Source organism: Rattus norvegicus, chromosome 7 (assembly GCF_036323735.1).
Source record: "Rattus norvegicus strain BN/NHsdMcwi chromosome 7, GRCr8, whole genome shotgun sequence".
NCBI lineage: Eukaryota > Metazoa > Chordata > Mammalia > Rodentia > Muridae > Rattus > Rattus norvegicus.
In genome coordinates this window covers 48561210-48584938 of record NC_086025.1, presented here as the reverse complement: position 1 = coordinate 48584938, position 23729 = coordinate 48561210, and the positions used below count along the sequence as shown (strand labels likewise).

Sequence of the window (23729 nt, the reverse complement as noted above, 5' to 3'; positions counted from 1 at the left end):
ATCATGTCACCACTGCTGATTCATGTTCGATATTCTGACACTACTGAACTGGACTGCAGGTATCCTGACAAATGGAGGTTGGAATTGCCCCCCAAAACTCCTTCTACACAGGCCCACATCCCTTTGTCCTTATTTACCATCTTTTCCCCTTACCTTTGGATGGTGGGCTAGGAGTAGGGGGGATCAAAGTGTTTGAGAACCCCTGTTGAAAGTAGGTTTAAAAAAAATCTAAGCCTACATGTATATATTTTGACTGTCATAAATAAATTTAAAATAATTAAAAATGTCTTGTTAAAAACATGAAGCCTGAAACATCTCTGAGTGAAGCTTTGAGATTTCAGTTTGAGAAGGTCTACTGCAGCCCACATACCAAAACTAGTTCCTCTGAAGAGAGCAGGGGTTACCAATCAGCACATTGCTCTGATTGTACTGCACTGCACCCCAGTCAGTCCAAGCATAGACCTTTATACTTTTCATATATGCTGTGTGGTTTAAAAATATCAAGATAAACATTCCTATGAACACTTACAGGGTTTTAGTTTAGTGCCTGCATTTTAAATGTCAGAAAAATGTCCTATCACACACTGAGAACAACAGTATGCCTACCTTGCTCTTTGACATTGAAAGTGAAGAGTCATCTTTATTTTGAGAAATGTCTTCTTTTCCTCTTTCAAAACCTTTGGGGGAAATGGCAATATTCAGTGATTACAACCTTTGAATATACAGTCGTTAATGTTAAAGAGCAAATATGAGCCACTCAATTCAGACATGCTTGCTGCTATTCATGCTCATAGAGTTCAAACTACTATGGCTTACAGTCATCTCACTGTTCAAATTAGGAGGAGCCTTAGAACTCTCAGCCCTAGCATAACTGTCTCTGAGAGGCTGCATCCAACAGCTGATGGAAACAGATGCAGACACCCACAGTCACACACCCACAGTCACACACCCACAGTCACACACCCACAGTCACACACCCACAGTCACACACCCACAGTCACACACCCACAGTCACACACCCACAGTCACACACCCAGACACACACCCACAGCCAGACACCCACAGCCAGACACCCAGTCATACACCCAGTCACACACCCACAGTCACACACCCACAGCCAGACACCCAGTCACACACCCACAGTCACACACCCAGTCACACACCCACAGCTACACACCCACAGTCACACACCCAGTCAGTCACACACCCACAGCCAGACACCCACAGCCAGACACCCACAGTCACACACCCACAGTCACACACCCACAGTCACACACCCACAGCCACACACCCACAGCCACACACCCACAGTCACACACCCACAGCCACACACCCACAGCCACACACCCACAGTCACACACCCACAGCCACACACCCACAGTCACACACCCACAGCCACACACCCACAGTCACACACCCACAGTCACACACCCACAGCCAGACACCCACAGTCACACACCCACAGTCACACACCCACAGCCAAACATTAGGCAGAGCTCGAGGACTCTTGTGGATGAGTTGGGGGATGGATTAAGAGAGCCAGAGGGAGGAGTCAAGGACACCATGAGAAGACCTACAACGTCAAGTAACCTGGGCCAATGGGGGCTCTTAGAGATTAAACCAATAACCAAAGAGCATTCAGGGGCTGGACCTATGCCCCCCACACATATGTCACAGATGTGCAGCTTGGTCGCCATGTGGGTCCCCTAACAAGCGGAGCAGGGGCTGACTCTAACCGTTTGTTACCTGCTTCTGTATCCCTTCCCCTAACTGGGCTGCTGGTCTGGTCTCAATGGGAGAGGATGAGACTTAGTCCTGTTGTGACTTGATGTGCTAGAGTGGGTTGGTACCCATTAGAGGCTTCCCCTCTTCTGAGGCAAATCAGAAGGGGTAATGGGGAAAGAGGAGCTGCAATCAGGATGCAAAATGAATAAATTAATGAAAAAAACTACGGTGCTGTCAAACCAGATTCTGTGGTTTTTAACTTGGAGAGATGGCTCGAGGGCTAAGAACATTTGCTATTCTTCCAAAGGGCCTAAGAACTCTCAGGCAATTCAGAAATCTGCCAACTCCCTTCTGGCCTCACACATGGTATTCATCCACATGTATACGTTAATAAATCACATGTATACGTTAATAAAAAGAAAATTTAAAAGAACAAAGTTAGGCAGGAGGTAGGTGGAGGAAGGAGGGGTGTATCTGGGAAGAGTTGGGGGAGGCCTGGAAGGTGAGTGCTTATATGACAGAACTATGTTGCATGCATTGTGCAATTCTCAAATAACGAAGAGAGAGGCAACGAAGAGTTCCCCTGAGTCCCCCAGTGTCAACTTGAATGTTATTTTCTGTGCAACTAACTGGATCAATTCACATGACATCATCCTCTTAGAGCTTTTAGCCAAGCAAGCTCTGGTGGCTTTTTGTTTGTTTGTTTGTTTGTTTTGTTTTGTTTTTTGAGATAGGCCCTGGGATAGCTAAGGCTAGCCTTAGACTCTATATAGAGCCAAGAAAGATCTTGAACTTGTGATTCCTTTTGTCTCCACTTTCTGAGTGCCGGGCTTACACAGGCTTGCACCACTTCACCCAGTGTATACAGTTATGGGGAACACAATCATTGCCATGTAAATGTTAGAAATGTTCTCTGCTAATCAAGGTAAATACCCAGAATACCCGTGAGCTGATTTCTGAACTAAAAGAACCATACAAACCAGCTTTTCTCTTTTATTGTCAACTAGGTGATAAAGACATGTGGGAAAATAAATCTTTAGTAAGAATACATCAAAGTGGGGTTGGGGATTTAGCTCAGTGGTAGAGCGCTTACCTAGGAAGCGCAAGGCCCTGGGTTCGGTCCCCAGCTCCGAAAAAAAAGAACAACAACAACAACAAAAAGAATACATCAAAGAGAGGGGAGAAGGAACAGGAGAGGACACAGAGCAGGGAAGGAAGGAAAGAGGAGAAGGAAGGAGGAAGAAAAAGAAATAAGAAAAAAAGAGAAGAAAAGGAAGGGAGGGAAGAGGCAAGAGAACTCAACCAAGCAGTCTGGGTGTGGGGCACGTGCCTGCAGTGCTAGCTGTTTGGAGGGCTGGGGCAGGAATCTAGCAGCTTGAGACCAGGTTAGGTAACATGGTGAGATGTCATTTTTTTTTTTTTTTCGGAGCTGAGGACTGAACCCAGGGCCTTGCGCATGCTAGGCAAGCGCTCTACCACTGAACTAAATCCCCAACCCCGTGAGATGTCATCTTAAAGGGGGAAATAAATATCTAATAATGTACTTATTATAAGAATTAAATGAACATGTATATAAACAGTTGAGATAGAATTTTACATATAGTCTATACTGAGCTAATGTTGACCCTTATTTATAAATAGTCTAAAACTGTGAATCTAGAATTCATGAATGATTATGAGATTATAGAAAGATTATGGTTATGAGCAGTGTTCTTGTAGAAGTTCGAGATCAGTTCCTGGCACCCACACAGTGGTTCCTAATCATCTATAATTTGAGTTCCAGGAGATTCAACTCTCTCTTCTAGTCTCTGGGGATACCAGGCACACACAAAGAATACATATATACACAATGGCAAAAGGCAGATACAAAAATAAGTAAATCTAAAAATAATGCTCCTGTTACTTGTAGGGCAGACAGTGTTAGCTCTTCCCACACCTCACAAAGGTGAACCCACAGCAGAACCAATGCCTGAAGCATTTCAAAATGATTTATCATTTATTGTTTTGGGTTTATAATTTTTAATTCTATTCTACCTTATTAATTCTAATATCTTTACTAAATTAAATATGTAGTATGAAAATATTTCTCTAGAAAAAGCAAAGATGACTCAGTGGGGGTGGGAAGATTTTCATAAATGCAACATGGATTTCCAGATGAAAACTTACAGAAATTTGAAACAAATATAAAGCAAAGTTACGAAATCAAACTTGAAACTTAAAAAAATGTACTCAATGAAATAAATATACCCATAAAGAATTGAACTAGAAAATATCATCCTGAGTGCGGTAACCCAATCACAGAAAACCACACTTGATATGCACTCACTGATAAGTGGATATTAGCCCAGAAGCTCAAATTACCCAAGACACAATCCACAGACCACATGAAGCTCAAGAAGGATGACCAAAAGGTGGATGCTTCTCTCCTTCTTAAAAGGGGGAACAAAAATATTCATAGGACGGGATATGGAGGCAAAGTTTGGAGCAGAGACTGAAGGAATGGCCATTCAGAGCCTACCCCACATGTGACCCATATATATCTATACAGCTACCAAGACTAGATAAGATTGATGAAGCTAAGAAGTGCATGCTGACAGGAACCAGATATAGATGTCTCCTGAGAGACACAGCCAGTACAGAGGTCAATGCTAGCAGCAAACCATTGAACTGAGAATGGGACCCCCGTTGGAGGAATTAGAGAAAGGATTGAAAGAGCAAAGGGGCTTGCAACCCCATAAGAACAACAATACCAACCAACCAGAGCTCCCAGGGACTAAACCACCACCCAAAGACTATACATGGACAGATTCATGACTCCAACTGCATATGTAGCAGAGGATGGCCTTGTCAGGCATCAATGGAAGGAGAGGCCCTTGGTCCTGCCAAGGCTGGACGCACCCCCAGTGTCAGGAAATATCAGGGTGCGGGAAGGGGTGGTAGTTGGGGAAGAGAACACCCTTATAGAAGAGGTGGGGGGGGGGAGATGGGGTGGGGGCTTATGTCTCGGAAAGTGGGAAAGGGAATAACATTTAAAACATAAATAAAAAAAATCCAATAAAAAATTCTACAAAAAAAAAAAAAGAATTCTCAATACTAATGACTAATATACTTCAAAGAACCTGTAGATATACACAGGGAAGTATACATTGTTTAAAAGACTTCAGTTTCCCCAGTGTTGTTTTAGTCTCAGCTCAGTCTATATCAACCCACTTGCTAGGTTAAGAAAAGGTCCAGCTCACTGTGTCTGCATCCACGCACATATTATTTCCAAACTAGAACAGTAATGACAAGAGCACTCTAAATTAGACATTGTGTGTATATGTGAGTAAGTTCCTGTCTGTGTATCTGTGGTTGATATCAGTGTCTTTTCAATTACTCTACACTTTATTTTTTGAGATGATCTCCTGTGAACCTTCTCCATCTGGCTAGTTATCTAGAAACCTCCCAGCAAACCTCCTGCCTCCACCTTCCCAGCACTGGGTTACAAGTATGTTCTGCTGGACCTAGATTGCTCATGGGTGCAGAGGATCTGAACTCAGGCCCTCATGTTTTCATAGAGCACCATACAGCTAACCGAGCCATGCCCCAGCACTACAGCAAACATTAACAAAATGCAATCTACAACGTCCTAAATGTTAGAAAATGGTAGTCATGAACCTAGGTTATATACGACTTGTCAAACCATATCAATGAATTCCATTTTAACAGAGTGCCATATTTTAAACTAGCAAATCATATAATTAGCTTCATTCATAGTGCATGATTAACTTTAAATTAATTTTTCATTTTATCTATAAATGGGTGAAATTAAATGCTTTCTAAAATATGCAAATCTGGTCAAATTCCTTAAATGTCAACTAAAAGTTTTAAAAAGTGGATGATTAACATAAAACATATAGAACATATAAAAACACTCCTCTAAAAGCTCTAAAACAAAAATTTTCCAAATTGCACACTGGGTTTCCAAGGGGAATTCCAAAGCAGTAACACAACAAATTGCTGCTAGTGTTTATGCTAGATCTTCTCCAGACTGGACGGATCTGAAATCCTAAAAAGGTACAAAATTATCTATCCTAAGAACATCTGCCATAAAGTTTAATAATCAGGACCTTTTCTTTAAAAGTTATGCCATGAAAGTCTATTTATTAGGACCTTTGGGGCTTTGTCAAAAACATTTAGCAGTGGTCCATTATGGTGGTGCCCACCCCACCCTTAACCTCTGCACTTGGGGAACACAAGCCGGTGGATCTCTATGAGTCTGAGGACAGCCGGGTCTACAGAGCAAGTTCTAGGTCAGCTGAGACAACCTGTGTGAGCCTGTGCAGGCCACTGCTTCCTACTATTCAGAAAAAGCTACTGTCCAGAGAAGAGCCGAGGACTCAACAGAGAAGTGTGACACTACAACAGCTTCTCATAATGAAGGCAGGAGAACAGCTGAGAGAACAGGGAGTGGGATCCAAGCACTAGTGCCATCACTCATTAGCTATAGAGTTGGACAAGCAATTAAACCCAGGGCTGCCATTTTGCTCCAGGGGAGAACACTGGAGAGTCTGAAGAGAGTGCCACAGTACTCTGCAAAATCAAAATGCACTGGTGCCGTTCCAAAATGTTCTCATCAAAGCTGATACAAAAGAACTCCCTAATAACAGCTCAACCAAAAACGGTTTAGTCACATGTAACCTGGCACTTAAATACCTACGGTATCCTTTTGTTTTGACGTCTTCATATTTGGAATAGTCAGGCTTACGATGATTCTATTGAATAGAACTTGTCTATAAATCCATGCCAAGTTTTGTTTAGCTTCTAGTGACTTTAGTTTCTTGTCTAAGTGAACTTTCTATGAGATGATTTCTTAGCACAGAGTTGACTTCTACTAAACAGGATTATGGTTCTGAATAAATCAGCTTTCTAAAGAATATGAATGCTAGCAAAATGGACAAGATGCATTCCAAGAGCAAAACTTGGCTTGTTTAGATACAACATGAAACACTTTATGTTGCTTTGGTCTTTTAAAAATTGCTTATATTTTTACAAATGCAGGTTTAACTAACAGCCATCTACTAAGTAAATGTACACAAACACTTACTATGCTGAATATCCAAGAACTATAAAATCGTATGGAAAAAGAATGCTAAGAGGGTCCAAAGGGTGGATGAGCATGCACCGTGCTTGCCAGCCACTAACCATGGCAACTGTGTACAATCTCCAGGGCCTTCATAGTGGAAAGAATCAAATCCTGCAAGTTGTTCTCTGACCTCAACATGAGCCCACAGCATGATCACATATACATGCACAATTGTAATTTTAGAAATTTTTACCATTTATCTGTGTGTATTTTGCTTGAATTTATGTATGTGTACTACATGCAAACCTGGTACTCATGGAGTCCAGGAGAGGGTGTCTGAACCTCTGAAACTGGAGTTACAGGCATGGTTAGCCATCATGGGTGTGTTAGGAATGGAACCTGTGTCCTCTGAAAGAGCAGTCAGTGCTCTTAACCACTGAGCCACGTCTCTGGGCCTGAATAATTTTTTTTTCTTTTTTATTTGAGAAGTAAAACATTACTTTTAAAAGCCTGAAGTAAAGCTTATAGTCTATTTCTTTGCTAAGGGTTTCCCACAATTCTTAGGTAGCATTCTAGAAACAAGTAAAATGGCCACAGCTGTAAATCAGAGTTGAGCTTTCAAGATACAATTAGGTCCAAAGTAAGCCAAACACACTGCATCCCAATGTTATGAGCACACAGGCAAGGGTACAGCTCTGGGTACAGCTCTTTATCAGCCAAACAATGCACTGCTTGGTAGAAGGGTGTGGGAGTGAAAAATAGAGATGAAGCAGAAATAGATAAAACTTCCTATAAAATATAAAATAGGTAAAATTTCCAATAAAAATTAGAAGTGAAAAATAACTGATGTGTAAGATAAAGTTATCATTAAATATCACTGACTTAGAATTAATTCTCCTCGGGGTTGGGGATTTAGCTCAGTGGTAGAGCACTTGCCTAGCAAGCGCAAGGCCCTGGGCTCGGTCCCCAGCTCCGAAAAAAAGAAAAAGAAAAAAGAATTAATTCTCCTCTAATGTTACTAGATGAAAGCAAATGCATCTAAGATAATTTTTCAGGACAATAAAATATCTCAGAAGACATCAGATGCCTACTTCTTTTTACCTTTAATTTAAATACATAACAAAAAGCCCATTCTCTGGGATACTGGATTCTACTGCTGGGCTGATAAAGCTGATACTCTGAAGAGCTTTTATCACAGAACACAGATGAAGCCTTACAGGATTTCTCTACTAGAAGAACTGGGAGACACAGCAAATCATTTATTCCTTTGACAAAATAAACTCACAATGATGCCTTTGGTTTCCTAAGTAAGTACATATCATACTTTCAGACAGGAAAGTTTTCTACTGTTTACCAAGGTCACTGATTACTCCTTCATGAGAAGCAGGTCTGCGGCGTGAAGGTCAACAATGGCCTGTGCTATTACACCTAGCAACGGCTAAACAGTCAAGAACAGGAGCTAAGTCTCAGGTGAGCAAAGGCTGCACGTGACAGTATTTAACAGCGTCAGTATAGTGCACCTTAAAGTCACTTCTGAATAAGGACACATTAAAATTTACACTGCTTAAGGACATAAACAAAGCGTGATTGTAAGCACACTATGTTAAGAAGACAATACTGATTAACTACTACTCAAAGCTTATGCTACTTAGGTATAGCTTAGAACCGTGGTTTTATTTTATTTTTTTTAAAATGTTGTTAGAAAAGAATCTGAAATTAGTGAATTTATAATAATATATTTAATGTTTAGGTATCTCAAAACAATGCTTATTGTCATCATGGTTATTCACAAAGACACAAAAAGGTTAAGATAAAACAGAAACTCTACTTCAAATTAAAAAAATGTAAATGTCAAAAAAATATATATTAGTAGATATTAAAATGAATAACCAAATATTTTGTCACAATAAATTGTTTTCAAATAAAAGTTCAAGTTGTCTACATCTTATTGACCAATCATTTAATGCCTAAATGATAGCTTTAAAATATCTAATTTCATTTAATAAATATTACACTGTATATAACATATAATTTTCTTAGCAAAAATTAACTCCACATGAATAAGTCTAGCAAAAAATATATAGTAAAGAAAACTTTACTATAGTCAAGAATTAAAAGATTGTTAAGATTAACACATATGTTAAACATTAATTATAATGACTACTTTACAGAAATGGCTAATTATTCATGTTTAATGTCTGGGTTTCATCTGCTAAAACCTCTGTCAATATCATTTCTTTACAGGAATATATATGTATTGTATAAATCGAATTCAGAAATGCTTTAATTGTCATCAAGGGTCATATATTTACTTCTATATTTAAATCAAAATGCACATGGTAAAAAGAAAATCAAGATTTCTATTTTCCCGACTCATTAGCTCTTAAGTATTAGCTGAAGAGACTATTACGAGAAACTGACAGGAAGCCCAGCCATAGAGAGGCAGTCACTGAAAGCTAAGCTCTCGCAACAGAATGGTTTCAATGAAACATAACGATAAGATTTTAAAATCCCCGTTTTATTTTCACTAAGAAAATGTAAGAAATTAAGACAAGAATGCAAGATTAAACAAACAAACCTTGTAAGGAAGGAGAAAGTTCATTGTATCCTCCAAATGAAGCATTCCGGACAAGCTTTCGGCCATCAATACGTGGAGGGAATAAAACAGACGAAACCCCAGTACATGAAGAAAATCTACGATGTTGTGAACTCTCTTCTTTCATGGTTTAGAAGGCCTATTTAATATATATGCTCACCCAGAAGGCTAATTAGCCCAATATGGCAAAAGCAGGCTTTTCTCTCACATCCAAATGTAGCCAACCAGCACAAACAAAGGACACACACATTTAACAGAAAGGAGGACCAGAGACTGTCAAATCAGCAATAAACAGATAGAGAGACTGACGGCAAAGGCACTGAGCCAGACAACTGGTTCCTTTTCAAAAAAAAAAAAAAAAGAAAAAGAAAAAGAGTTGATTAAAGGGCTATTCCACTAACGCTTTGAGTTTATATCAAAGGAACGATTCCCTGCACTGAACTGCTCGCTGCTTTAGAAAAACAAAGCAAGATCAATACTTAGCCATTCTCAATGAAGTAATAGGGTCCCTTCTTTTCTCAAGATGACAAACCTTTCACCACATCTATTATGTTTTTGTGTATCTGGCCACATCTCCCTCCTCTCCTGACTCTTTTCTTTTCAGCTTTTGGTTACTTCAAAAATAGATCTCAACATTATACTTTTTATCTTTCCTGAAGCTTCTAGATTTATATCTAATCTGCTGCTTGTCTTGGCCATGATTAAGAATTCATAAGGAAAGATATTCTTTCAAGTACAAATTTGATGGATCACAACTGCTAAAGCAGAGAGTTAACATATAAGTTTTACTTCTAAGAGGAATACAGTAGTCATTAAGACACCATTAATGTGAACCAATTAACACAGAAGATTAAATGACACCATAAAGATGCCACACACTCTAGCATACACTCCCTTGAAGCATTAGCTGCTACAGATCCTCTTCCTGGTGTTTAAAACATTCAAAATGCATGATCTACCAACTACTTTTGCCCATATAAAAACAAATAATTTGCTATTTCAAAAGTAATAACCTATACCATCTCCTTATGCCTAACTTTTAAAATTCCCAAGAACTCTTCTCGTTTTATTAAATTACTTTTGCCTTACCCTAACTCCATTCAAGTTAAACTTGGTGGTTTATTCTTCCAAGAATTTTGCCCTGAGATTCAATTTCTTTCTTACTATGCACACATTTTAAAGCCGACCGAGTCTTGGTTCACATACAGCATCATTCCATATAACCTTAAGAGTATTTCTTCTTAAGGAAAAAAAAAGCATTAAAAACACAGTTTCTGATAGTGAGGGTGGTACATGCCTTTAATTCCAACACTCAAGGGGCAGGAGCAAGCAGACTACATAGTGAGTTCCAGGCCAGCCAGGGCTACATTAAAAAACAACCAAGTTTCCCGTATAATGTTATCCACCTTGTACTTGGGCAAATGCATTTCAAAATCATTGTAAAATTAAGTTTATGGTTACTCTCATCAAAGCTATGGTGTTGTCTGAGGGCCTCTGTTTTTGCCTTGTTTCACTCTTCCTCAAACCATAAGATGTAAATTACTAGTAATTGTAGGCAAGCAGAAAATATAATTAATTCATATAGTTGGTGCTTGCCTTTAAAGGAATAAAGAAAAGGCATTACCCCTTACAGTTAAGTAGGGTTTAAATTTAATGGTGTCTCCATTTCCTTCTCTATAAAATACTCAAGAGTAGCATCTGTATTGTAGGATTATTGTATACAGTCTGCAAAGGTTCCAGGCAAAAGCATTAGAATAACGTGTTCTCTCCTAAATTTCAAGGAACATCAGAGGAAAGAACTTGTTTTTGTTTTTTTGAAGACCATAAACAAGAACAGGAATCCATCTGCACACAAATTTCACAATGACCCTGAGATGCACAAATATAGGCTCAAAGAGGCACAAAAGCCATGTCACAGGTCAGTCTTTCTATCAAAACGTCCTTCTGTACACAATTCACAGCAGCAACTTACACAGGATTACATGTCAAATGGACAAATTAATATTTTAAAATATCCATTAATAATACTGGAATCTCAAAGAGAATGGTGCCCCATTTAGAAATCCTAACCCTGCCAAACTCTCAATTTTGCACATTAGTAGAATTTAGTAATAATATTTAAAATATTATAGCTTTCAAAAACCTACTTTGCACTCATTTTTATTTACTTTTGTGTATTTTTTAAAGAATCCTCAAGTGCACCTCTTGTCAGTTCAGGTTCTAAAATACTCAGATTTGATGCACAAGGTACCCAGAGCTCATGAGTTCACTATCCCCCAAGCCTCTGTATCATCTCCAACCAGAAATCATGTGACTGTCCCCACCCATCCCCTGTTCTCTCTCTGGTAGAATTGAGAAAATACCCATGTAAACAATCTCCTCTAGGGCTTACTTCTGTCCAGTCTACCAAGTAGAGAAGACTGTACCAGCATAGATACTGTACCAAAAAAAAGTAACAGTAAATCAGCACTGTTTAGGGTATAAAAGATCATCAAGTCAAATCACTACTTTTACCAAAATATCCCCTGCCAGGGCACCATCTTTTACAAGGGGAGCTGCTTGGGTCACCTCCGCCCAAGTTCTTCTCTGACCTGAAGCTTGTCCTCGTGTACATTATAATTTTGTCTCTTTCCCTAGACCCACGTTTGAATTAACTGACAATATCTCTAGTATAAGAACATGTCCTACTTTTCATTTGATAGGCTACTGCAAGCTAAACAGTACAACATTCTTCTGCTGTATTCCTGCTACCAGCAATAGCCCAGAACCAAACTACAAGCAATGCTGAGCCCTGTGTTTTCCAGCACTCACTAGTGATTATGACTAGTAATCCACTGAGCATTTTATGACTGCAGCAAAATAACTGACATACAAAATTGAAAAGGAAAAAAAGAAGGGCTTTTGGCCCATGGTCTCAGTAGGGTTTAGTTCATGTTTGGTTTGGCTAGCCCTATTGCTAAGGCGTGCAGTGAGACAGAAAACACCACAGTGGCAGCAGCATGTGACAAAACCTCCTCACTTCACAGTAGCCAGGAAGCCAAGGAGACAACAGGACCTAAGGACAAGACTGACTGACCTTCTACTAGTCTATTCAGAAACTAGGTTTTATCAAGGGCTTATTCCGCCGACAAAGTTAGAGCCCCTGAGATCCAGTTACTGCAACAGCCCCAACACCAGGGGAACAAGCCCAAAACACATGATCCTTTGAGTTCATTTATATCCAAACCATAAGATTCTCAAAGAAATCAAGGCCACACTACAACCCAGAGAATTTTTATTGCCCCTTCTTTTTACACAAGGATTTGTTGAATAGGCAGAAGACATTTAGACCGAGGCTGTCTCGGTAATTTGAGTTCCTACAAAATGAACTACAAAACAACTTGCTTATAAGTGAATGTGAATTTAACCTGGTGTAATTTTGCAATGGAAAGTCAAATGTCAGCCAAGATCATAAAACCACTGAGCCAATTACAGGCCATGCTCAAATGAGGCAAAAAGCTACCTTGTACTCCACTTTAGAGTTCTGTCTGTCAATATTCACTGTCCTACATTCTTTGAGCCTCTGTCCAGTACAGAATGCTGTCCAATACATGAATTATTCTTGTTCAAATAAACTGTTAAATTTATCTAAAGTTTTTCATTGAACACTTCCTCAGTCCTTCTGAATAAATGCACACATGATAGTACCATTACTATAAATACAAGGCAAGAAAAAGCCGTAGGTGACAGGGCCAGTAGGTGTGACAGTAAAAGCCAATTAGGAGCTACATATCTAGGGACCTCTGAGCACTCGTACTGATCCCTTCTCATTGTGCATGTACATAGAATAGTTTATTGTACTTACAGATACTAATTTCCTTTTAACAAAAGTTGTTCAATTATTGCCTATTGCACAGAAAGCACAAAGAGAATATATTGAACAGAATTTAAATTATAATTTAATACTCATTTGTTTGTTTGTGTGGGCGTGCATGCAAGTGTGGGGGGGTGACAATCACCCCCTGGCACACTTATAGAGGTCAGAGGACAACATGCAGAGACTGACTCTTTCCTTCCATACCATTTGGCTCTCAGGGATCAGACAGAACTCAGTCAGGTTTGGTTGAAAATACTTTCACTTGCTAAGCCATTTCATTGGCATATTGTTCACAGCAATAGTTCTGCTCTACATTTATTAAATATACACTGAGACTATGGCTCTATATTCCTCAGAGAAGGGAAAGTGACAGCATCCGACTGAACGGAAGCCCTGTTGTCACTTTGTAAAGAGGAGAGCATACTCACCCAGATTTTCCAAACAAAGGGCATTAAATCCCAACAGCAAGAACTAACTAGTAGAGGTAATATCTGATTACCCTTAAAGTATCTTAACTTAGAAATACACTTAAACAGTTTTTCAAGGAAAGAAATGGTCCTTGTTACTCTTATATTCCTCTTTCTACTTTGATTTAAAAAAAAAAAAAGCAACTTAAAAGGCCTAGCAAGGCTAGACCAGACCTCCCAAATCTCTGCCAAGATGCTCAAGACAAAGTCATTCCCAATTTTCAATAAATGCTTTCGAGTTATTTTAGTTTCCTTTGTAGACACAGTGTTAAACACAGATATTATAACATTTGATAAGAGGAATTTAAAAATATCCTACTCTTTCTTAATTTCAAAAAGTATGATGTTGACTTTCATTATGTTATGAAGCAGCTTCCTAAACACAAGGAATTTCAAACCAGAAAATAACATCTAAAGAAGTATTGGTAACTTCAGAATCCAAGGCATTAAGGCCTCCAAACCTCAGAAGGTGCCACAGTCTGTAATTTAGACTATTTCTAACAAATAGTTGGAAGCCAGCACCAGAACTCAGAGGGTGGAGTTAAAGATGAGGGAAAGGGAAAATCAAAGTCCTCTTTCGACATACAGTTCTCATGAGATATAATACATACACATTCAAGAACAAACACATCTGTGTGTTTATGGCCAATAAAGGTTCAAACGTCTTACCGAGGAAGGAAGAATTGCTTCGGTTCATGGAAGAGAGTGACTTCTAGGTGTCTTTGTACCTGTGAACCCCTTTCCTAAAGGTTCTCTTGTGTCTGTCATCTGAGAGTATACCAGCAGCACCTACCATAGCCACCTGGGGAATATGATCCAACCCGCTAAGGTAGAAAGCTCAGTAGAAAGCTGCTGCACTGAACCTCTCTCCTTTACGCTCATGTTTTCTCTTAGCTCTAGATAGAGACTCTTATTTTTAATTCTGCCAGAACAAAGAGGGAGTTGCCTTTAGGTTTCAGAGTATTTACTAGGGGATAACAGAAATGCACTGGTTTACGTTAACTTGGGTAAAACCCTAATTACACAAAGGCTTTTGTTATATCATTCAAAACTGTAACATTTAAGAATTAGTTTGAGCCATACATGCCTGTAATCCCAGCACTCAGGAAGGCAAGGCAGGAGAATTATAAATTCAAGCCAGACTGAGATGTAAAGGGAACCTGTATGTCAAACGAACAAACAAACAAACAAAACAAAAGTATGAAATGGGCTGAAGTTTCAGCAAGGAACATGGGCTGTTCTCTCAAAAAGCAAAGTATTTACAAACTAGCTTAAAAATAAAAATGTAGAAAATAGCTTTTTACAACAAAGAAGGTTAGCTACCAATCACAGCACACCATGAAGCCTGACCATGAGTCCTGAGGGAATGAGCATCTCTTGAGATGAGCTATGATTTAGTCCCATGTTCCTTCGGCTCTCTTGTTCTTTAAAAACAGTCAGAGAAATGGAGAAAACAGGCTTAATTAGTCAACATGTCTGCCTTTCCTGAACAACAACTGAAAGATACACTAAGCCCAAACAGTAAGAGTGAAACCCATCTTACCCTTTCTGAGACTATAATAATACTTAACTTAAACTACTAGGAGGTAAGCTCATTTTTAAAGAAGCACTGACTACTCTTCAAGTTTGGTCCCTACCATCTATCTGGTGGCTCTCTGCTGTCTATACTTCCAGTTCCAGGGGGTCGATGTTTGCCTCTGGCCTCTACAGCACCAGCCATGAACATGGTGCACAGAAGCACATGCAGGAAAAATGCACCCACATAAATTTTACAAAAATTTTAATGGTAAGATAAGCTGATGAGAAAAAAATGTGGAAAATGTACAGTTTTTGGAAGAAACCGAGTCATTGCTCTAATGGAATGTGTAAGAACTAAAGATTATCCTGACAGATGTGGGTTGAGTAAGCCTGTCTCTGCAGATATTCCAACAAAAAGCAGGAAAATCTCTAGAAAATGGGAAGAAATTCTATTTCAAAAAATCAATCGTTTTTAAGTAATTATGTTCTCTCTTAAGTTGATGAACCAATTTACATGAAAAAGACACAAAACACTGAAACAATGAATTTATCAAATAGTAAATAATGTCTTATTAAGCTTATAACTTAAAGTATTTAACTCCCTTTACAAACCTGCATGTTGAGTTTGAATCTAAATCCTACTCTAATAACCATATAAAGGAGCAAATTATAAAATCTCAAAAGTACTGATATGGTATTTTGAAAGTAACAACAGCAATATCATTTAATAAGGTCCTATAAAGGAGTAATATTTAAGCTGCACTTTTAGGTCAGGAAGGGAAGTGCACATCAGTAATTTCAGCACTTGGGAGGTTCCTAGGTAGGAAGGAGTTCAGATCTTGCTTAGGGAGGGGAGAGAGAAGATCTAGAGTGTTTGGTATTCTGTCTAAGCTCCAGCCCCCACAGCTCCCTGGCAGCAGCCAGGTATGCTCCGCCCTACAGTCGCCTAGCAACAGCCAGCTGTGCCTGACTATATAAGGGACTGCTTGACCCCTCCTCTTACTCCCTTCTTACCCTCTCTTGCTCTTTGTGTTCTCTCTCTCTCTCTCTCTCTCTCTCTCTCTCTCTCTCTCTCTCTCTCTCTTTCTCCTTTCTCCTTTCTCCTTTCTCCTTCCCTGGCCGGCCTTTCCTCTGCTCTATCCTTTTTCTTTCATTAAACCTCTCCATGTGGAACCATGTTGTCTGTATGTGTTCTGTCCTGAGATTTGAAACACACACACACACACACACACACACACACACACACACACACACACACACACGGCGGGGGGGGGGGAGCAAGAGCAGGAGAGCAATGTCCTGACACTATAAAGGTTGTCAGAGACATGCATAGCATGTACTCACTTATAAGTAGGTATTAGCCATAAAGTACACAATAGCCATGCTATAATCCACAGAACTAAGTAACAGGGAGGGCTCAGGGGAGGATGCTTGAATCTCACTCAGAAGGGGAAATAAAATAGACATCAGAAGTGGGAGAGTGAGTGAGTAAGTGGGAAGGGGAAGAAGGAGGGGGATGAGGCATGGGGAGAGCACAGGGAAGGGAGGAGAATGAGGGGGGGAGGGGAAATTGTTGAGCTGGCATTTCTAGGACAAGTCAGAGCACCTGGAACAGGAGAAGCTCCTGGGAGTCTATAGGGGTGACCCTAGCTGAGACTCCTAGCAGCTGGGGATATGGAGCTAGAAGTGGACACTTCCTGTAGCCAGCCAGGGCTTCCAGTGGAGGAAAGGAGACACCAACCCACCCGCAATACCTCCAGCCCAAATTTGCCTTGCCTACAAGATGTGTAGGGATAAAGATGGAGTAGAGATTGAGAGAATGACCGACCAATGACTAGTCCAACTTAAGGCACACCCATGGGAGAAAGTCAACTCCTGACTAATGATACTCTGCTATGCTTGCAGACAGGAGCCTAACATAACTGAATTTGAGAGGCTTTATACGACAGCTGATGGCAGATACAGTCACCCACAGTCAAACATCAGGCAGAGCTCAGGGAGTCATGTGGAAGAATTGGGGAAGAATTGCTGGCACCAGAGGGGTCAAAGACACCCTAAGACCCTAGAGTCAACTAACCTGGGCCCATACAAGCTCACAGAGACTGAACCACCAACAAAAGAGCATGTGTGGACTGGATCTAGGCCCCATACACATGTGTAGCAGATGTGCAGCGTGGTCTCCACATGGGTGGCCCAACAATTGGAGTGGTGGCTGTCTCTGGATACCTTCCCCTTAGCTGGGTTGACTTGTTTGGCCTTAGTGAGAGAGGAAGTGTCTAGTTCTGCTGTGACTTGATATGCCAGGGTGGGTTGGTGGCAGAGAAAGGGAAGTGCCTCTCTCCTCCTCTTCAACGAAGGGGAGGGAGTATGGGGGTGTGAAGAGAAAGGGAGGCTACCATCAGGAAGTAAAGTGAAGAAACAAATTTTTAATGAGAAAAGCTTGGGGGAAATTACAAAGCTATCTACATTAAAGTTAAAAACATCTGTTCTGTCAAGAACATTAAGACACTTATATGGCATGCCAAAACTGTAAGAAAATAAAATACGAAGCCATTAAAAAATGGCACAAATATATTTAATAACTGTTAAAACTCAATACTAATGAAAATGATATTTTTTGTTTTGTTTTGTTTTTCTAGACAGGGTTTCTCTGTATAGCCTTAGCTACTCTAGAACACACTTTATAGACTAGGCTGGCCTTGAAATCTGAGACCCACCTGCCTCTGCCTCCCAAGTGCTGGGATTAAAGGCTTGCACCATCACTGCCCAGCATGAAAAGCCAAATTTGTACATGGACCAAATAAGAATTGGTATTCCTAAAAGCTACACGGGAGGCATAAGAATGTTCAACATGAGTCAGTAGGAAATACAAAGCCGAACAAACAAATGAACCCCCAGAGTATGATCACAGAGGACCAGTAGAATAACCAAAATGAGAAGGCCGAAGCCCACAGAGTGACAGTTCGGCTCACAGGCTGCCAGCAGAAAGCAGAGGTGCGGACCTACCTCAGGACAGTGTGCAGCTATAGCCCAGCTCTCAGCAAGCAGAAGCTCAGTCTCTAGACTATGGACTACATGGGGGCGGGGGACCCTGCTCCCAACCTTCTCACTGCCTTGAAAACAAGTGTGGCAGTATTAGACCTTATAAAAATGTGAGCGATTAAGAACTATATTTTTGTTTTAACTATTCAAACATGGATATATAATAGTGTTTAATTTCTCCATTATAATAATCAAAAAATAGCTTAAAATCTAAACCAGATTATCACCACTGTAAGTAGACTGCATATCATTATCCTGCAAAAGAGATTAACAACTATCCTCTATAAATCATTGTATGCATGTAAAAGGATTATTAAAATCTAAAATCTAGATGAAAATTCTTTTCCAGATTAGAGTTGCTTTGCATACTGTGCAATGTTAGTCAGGAAAAATCACTCTTCACAACTACTTGAGTTCATTTGTAAATGGGGGAAATGACTTATACATTATATATGCTCCTATAGGAATTCTGTGAGCTAACACATGTAAAAGCACTAGAAGACATTGACTTAAGCATTAGTCACCATACTTTTATAACTAACTCTTCTCACTCAGAGGCTGAAATGCTGGTCTTGAGTATTTGACATACTGTGGACTCTCAAGGTTTTCTAGATGTGATTATCAGCTATCATAACAGACCATCTCATCACAGACTTAACAGATCTTATTTCTTTTTTGTAATGAGGGGGGCTGTTTATTTTATGTTGTGTTTATTTCAGACAGGGTCTCACACAGCCCCAGACCTCCTCATCCTCCCTCTAGCTTCCAAGTGCTAGGGTTATAGGCATGTACCATCATGGTGTAATCTAGTTAAGTTTTAAAATAATTAGTATTAGGTGTGGGCTTATCCACACAAAAAGAAATTCTTTATTTGCTCATTATTATTCTGTATGTGCATGATGTACTGGGGGGAGGGAATGCATGCAGAGAAGAGGATAAATTGATGGAACCAGTTCTCTTCTACCATTTTATGAATCTTGAGGCTCAAAGTAAGGCTGCCAAATTTGCTCAGCAAGTACATTACCCACTGAGGCACTGGGCCAGACAGCCTTATCCTAAAAGAAATTCTAAATGAGCCTATTACCTTCAACCCAAGTGATCATTTTTGTCAAAATAGTTATGACAACTGTTAGTGTAATAATCATATCAACTATGAGGAGTTATATCTACCACATTCTGCTGTAAGTTTTTATGAATATGATGATTTTAAAACTCAAAAAAATATGATGTGCTATAATTTTTGTGTGGAAAGGGATATATGTGCATGGGTGCAGTACCCAAGGTAAGCCAGAAGACAGCTGGATATGAGAGCTAAGATTTGAACTCAGATCCTACATAAGAGCCAACCCCACTCCTAACCAAAGCCATCTTTCAAGTCTCTATTATCTCAATTTTAATGAATGCCTAAGAACACCTAATTTATTCATATCAAAAATTTTACATTGAAAACAGCCAAAAAAGATAAAGAAGATCTCTTCTTTAAAAAAAAAATCATTGCTAAATGTTAAAACAATATCAAAAGTGGAAGGCGACATTGTTCAGCTGGCTCAGCTTTATGCCACTTTACTACAAGCAGGAGTCATCAAAGAGGAGGGGCCGAGGTTAGGAACCTGCCTCCTTATGATCTGCCTGTAAGGCATTTTCTTATTTAGTGAACAATTCAGAAGGGCCTAGCCCACTGTGGGTGACAAGACCTCTGGGGTAGTAGTCCTAGGTTCTATAAGAAAACAGTTTGAGCAAGCCATGAAGAGCAGCCACTCCTCCATGGCCTCTGCCTCCAGGTTCCTGCCCTACCAGAGTTCTTGCCCTCTTTGCTTTTGATGATGAACTACCATTAGGAACTATGAGCAAAATAAGCCCTTTCCTCCAAAATAAAACCAACCAAGTTGCTTTGGTCATCACTGCAATAGTAACCCTACCTAAGACAAGTTGGTAGCAGGACTGGGGCATTGCTGTGACAGACCTAAGCACCTTGTATTGGAGGATTGTGGACAGACTTTGGAATTTGGGGCTAGAAAAGCCATCAGTATTGACAGTTCAGTGAGCTTTTCTGTAGGGACCTGGAAGGTAAGAAGGTTGAGAGCTGTGCAGATAAAGGAAGCCTGGCTTGTAAAGTTTTACAGGGAAGCAAAATTTCTACTAGGCCATCTGCATGACAAATCTGTGGTTCTGGTCAGCTGGAGCAGAAGAATCAGCTGTGATTAACAAGAGCAGAACCACTAAAGTGAAACCTTTGCTTCACTAGGATACTCAATGCTAGTTAGTAGAAGCTGAGAAATTAGTGATGCTTAACAAGAGACCAGCATCATGAGGAGAAATCTTCTGGAAAGCATTTCCTGAGAGTCAGCACACAGAAACTGTGTTCCAGACATGGCCAAAGTTGTACCTTGTGCTGGCAGCTGAACTTGGCAGTTGTAAGAGTCACCCAGAAGGTGCTGGTTTTGAAGTTGTGAAGGGGTCATGGGGAGCAGCTGAGGCTTGGCAGTGTGTGGCAGGGCTGGAGTCCCCGAAGAGGGCCCAGAAAAAGCTACTGGTCAAAGTGCAGCCAGTTGCAGCGAGGAACCTCAGCAGTTTTGGAGATGCCAGCACTACAGGAAGACCACAGAGGAGAGCAGCAGCAGTCGAGCAGAGCCAGTCACAACTAGAAGACAGACTGTGTGTGCTGCAGTGGAGGGCAGAGCTGGAGAAGTGACCCAAGCACCACGGAGGAACACAGAAAACTGAGTGAGTCCCAGACAACTGGACAGTGAGTATTTATACTCAGAGTATTGAGTTTGAGTTTGCTCTGTTCACATTGTGATTATGCTCTTGAAGAAAATACCTTATGTAATTTTGATTTATACTGGAACCCACAGTTGAAAGACTTTGATCTTTTTAAAGATATTCTGGATTGTAAAAGACACTGGATTTTTAAAGGGGCTAAACTGAATTACTTATTTCATATATTGTGATATCACTGTTAACCGGCCCCACCATGGGGATAAATGAAAAAGGAAAGGTTCTAATTGAAAAGTGATGTGTTTGTCAAGTTGACAATGGGTCAGTTGTACTGACTAGTTTTATGTCAATTTCATATCAGCTAGAATCATCAAGGAGGAAGGAGTCTCTGTTGAAAAAATGCTTCCATGAGATCCAGCTATAAGGCATCTTCTTAATTAGTGGTCAGCGGGAGAGGGCCAGTCCATTGTGGGTGGTGTATCACTGCTGGGCTCTACTAGAGAACAGGCTGAGCACACCACAGGGAGCAAGCCAGCAAGCAGCACCACTCCACTGGTCTATGTATCAGCTCCAGCTCCAGGTCTCTGCCCTGCCTGAATTCTTACTCTCGCTGCTTTTGATGATTAACTGTTACACGGAACTGTGACTGAGATAGACTCTTCCTCCCCGGTCTGCTTTTTGTCAGGGTGTTTTACATCTCAGCAATAATAACCCTAAGAAAACCATCTTTGGGCAAAAAAGACTTACAAGGGGGCTGGAGAAATGGCTCAGTGGTTAAAAGCACTTGCACAACTTCACAGGACCTGAGTTTAGTCACCAGCACCCATATCAGGCAGCTCATAATTGCCTATAGCTCCCACTCCAGAGGATCCAGACACCCACTTCTGGCTTTTGCAGGTACCCACACTCACATGCACATACAGCCACACGCACAAATAAATAAGATCATTCATTAAAAAATTGAGAAGCTCTTGGTTCTGCCAAAGTTGGACCCCCAGTGTAGGGGAATGGGAGGGGTGGATGGGGAGGGGAACACCCTCATAGAAGAAGGGGAGGGGAATGGGATAGGGGGCTTATGTCCGAGAAACTGGGAAAGGGAATAACATTTGAAATGTAAATAAAAAATAGAAAAAATGTAAACTAAACATATAAATAAATAAATAAATAAATAAATAAATAATTTTTAAAAGAAGTTTGTAGATCTCACTAGGTAAAAGGCTGATGGAGACTGGTGTTTGCAGCATTTCCTTTTTACTTAATTAAAGGAGAAAAGCTGCAACTTTCAATAAAGAAGATCAGAGTAGTGCAACTTGAATCTACCACTCATCCACATGCCCCCACTTGTAGGACAACCAGAAATTAAATGAATCCTCACATGTGTTGAAACATATTGGAAAACACATCCCCTATAAAAAACTATTGTTCAAAAATGATCAAAACTAATATAATCAAATCTTGATGTTCTTCCATTTATAGGAAATACAGAAGGTAAAGAAACAAATGATAGTTGCAGGAATCGAAGTGCCAACATTATTTAGGACACTAGGCCAGTTTACTGAAAAGTCAAAGACACGTTCAACTAAAACAAGGGACTCTTCAGGATTGATGACATAATAGCCTAACAATGAATTTGTTTTAATTTCAACAATCCTACTAAATAAAGACTTAGGGCTGGGATGTAGCCTGGTGGTAATGGTCTTCCCAGCACGCTGAAGGTTCTGGGTTTAACCCCCAATACCACATACACTGGGCCTGGTGGTACCCATGAAAAGAAAATTATACAAATTCTAGGTTTAGAAATATAAAATTAAAAGAGTTAGCCCCAAAAGCCACAAACTCAGGGCTAAGCCCTGCCGCCAGGAATAGCAGGCCATAAAGATAAAGAAAAGGAATGCAGGATCCAGCTCAGGCTATCGAGGACTGACCCATAAACCATCCAAAGACGTCCCCCCAGCTTACTCAGAGTCATACTTTAACCAGATGTCCTCCAGACCCTGATAAGCCCCTACTTGTGCTTTTCAGCCATTGTGTCCTGCAGAGAGCACTCCAAGAAACCGGACAGCCCAAGCCTAACCAGAGGTGTTTCAAATACAAATGCTCCATCAGTTTTGACAAACGTTTAAAAATAATGAGGACCTGAAGACCCTACCCTTCTCCTGATTTAGTAGCTCTGTTCCAGGAACCAGGGGGCCATAAAACCTTCTGGCGTCCCCTTATCTCCTGGAGCCATAAAACAATCTTGTAACTTGTGGTACATTCCCCTTTGACATCCCCCATCCCCTGGTGCTCACAGCCTCTGCCTTTAAATACTCTTTTTCCCAGCCTCTCGGGGTCGACACCTCTGTCTCCTGCGTGGGATATGTGTCGGCCCGGAGATCTCTGTAATAGGTCTCCGTAATAAACCTCGCCTTTGCTTATTACATCCAAAATGGTCTCTCTGTGTCTGGGGTCCGTGATTTCCCAAGACTTGAGTAAGGGTCTCTCTGCGTGGGATCTTTCACCCACATGCCATCCTAGCACTCATGGGGTAAAAGCAGAAGGGTCATGAGTTCAAGGTCACCATTCCCAATTGCATAGTTTAAAGGCAGCTTGCATTATATGGGATGGTGCCTCCAACACAAGGCTGGGGAGAAGAGGGGCTGAACCAGCCTCATCTACAAAGCTAAGTCATGAAGTGAAAACACTAAAGCCTGACACAGCCAGCATAGCTAAGAGAGTTAGAGGTCTAACTGTAACTTTTTA

The 23729-nt window shown here is 40.4% G+C and overlaps 1 protein-coding gene and 1 long non-coding RNA gene across 4 annotated transcripts in view; one reads left to right on the top strand and one right to left on the bottom strand.

Moving 5' to 3' along the window:
- Nucleotides 1-23729, bottom strand: part of Osbpl8 (oxysterol binding protein-like 8) — a 152893-nt gene that overhangs the window by 51213 nt on the left and 77951 nt on the right. For 2 of the 3 annotated variants that reach the window (NM_001309455.2, XM_063263481.1), the window contains one exon: nt 607-677. In NM_001309455.2, the coding sequence (NP_001296384.1) occupies nt 607-677 (71 nt within the window). Of the gene's footprint in view, nt 1-606; nt 678-9368; nt 20531-23729 lie in introns of those variants that run through there. The other variant, XM_017594846.3, reaches the window with a different exon arrangement.
- Nucleotides 20530-23416, top strand: LOC120093586 (uncharacterized). The gene is made up of 2 exons (XR_010053296.1): nt 20530-21015; nt 23010-23416. It is a non-coding gene; the product is annotated as an uncharacterized LOC120093586 (long non-coding RNA).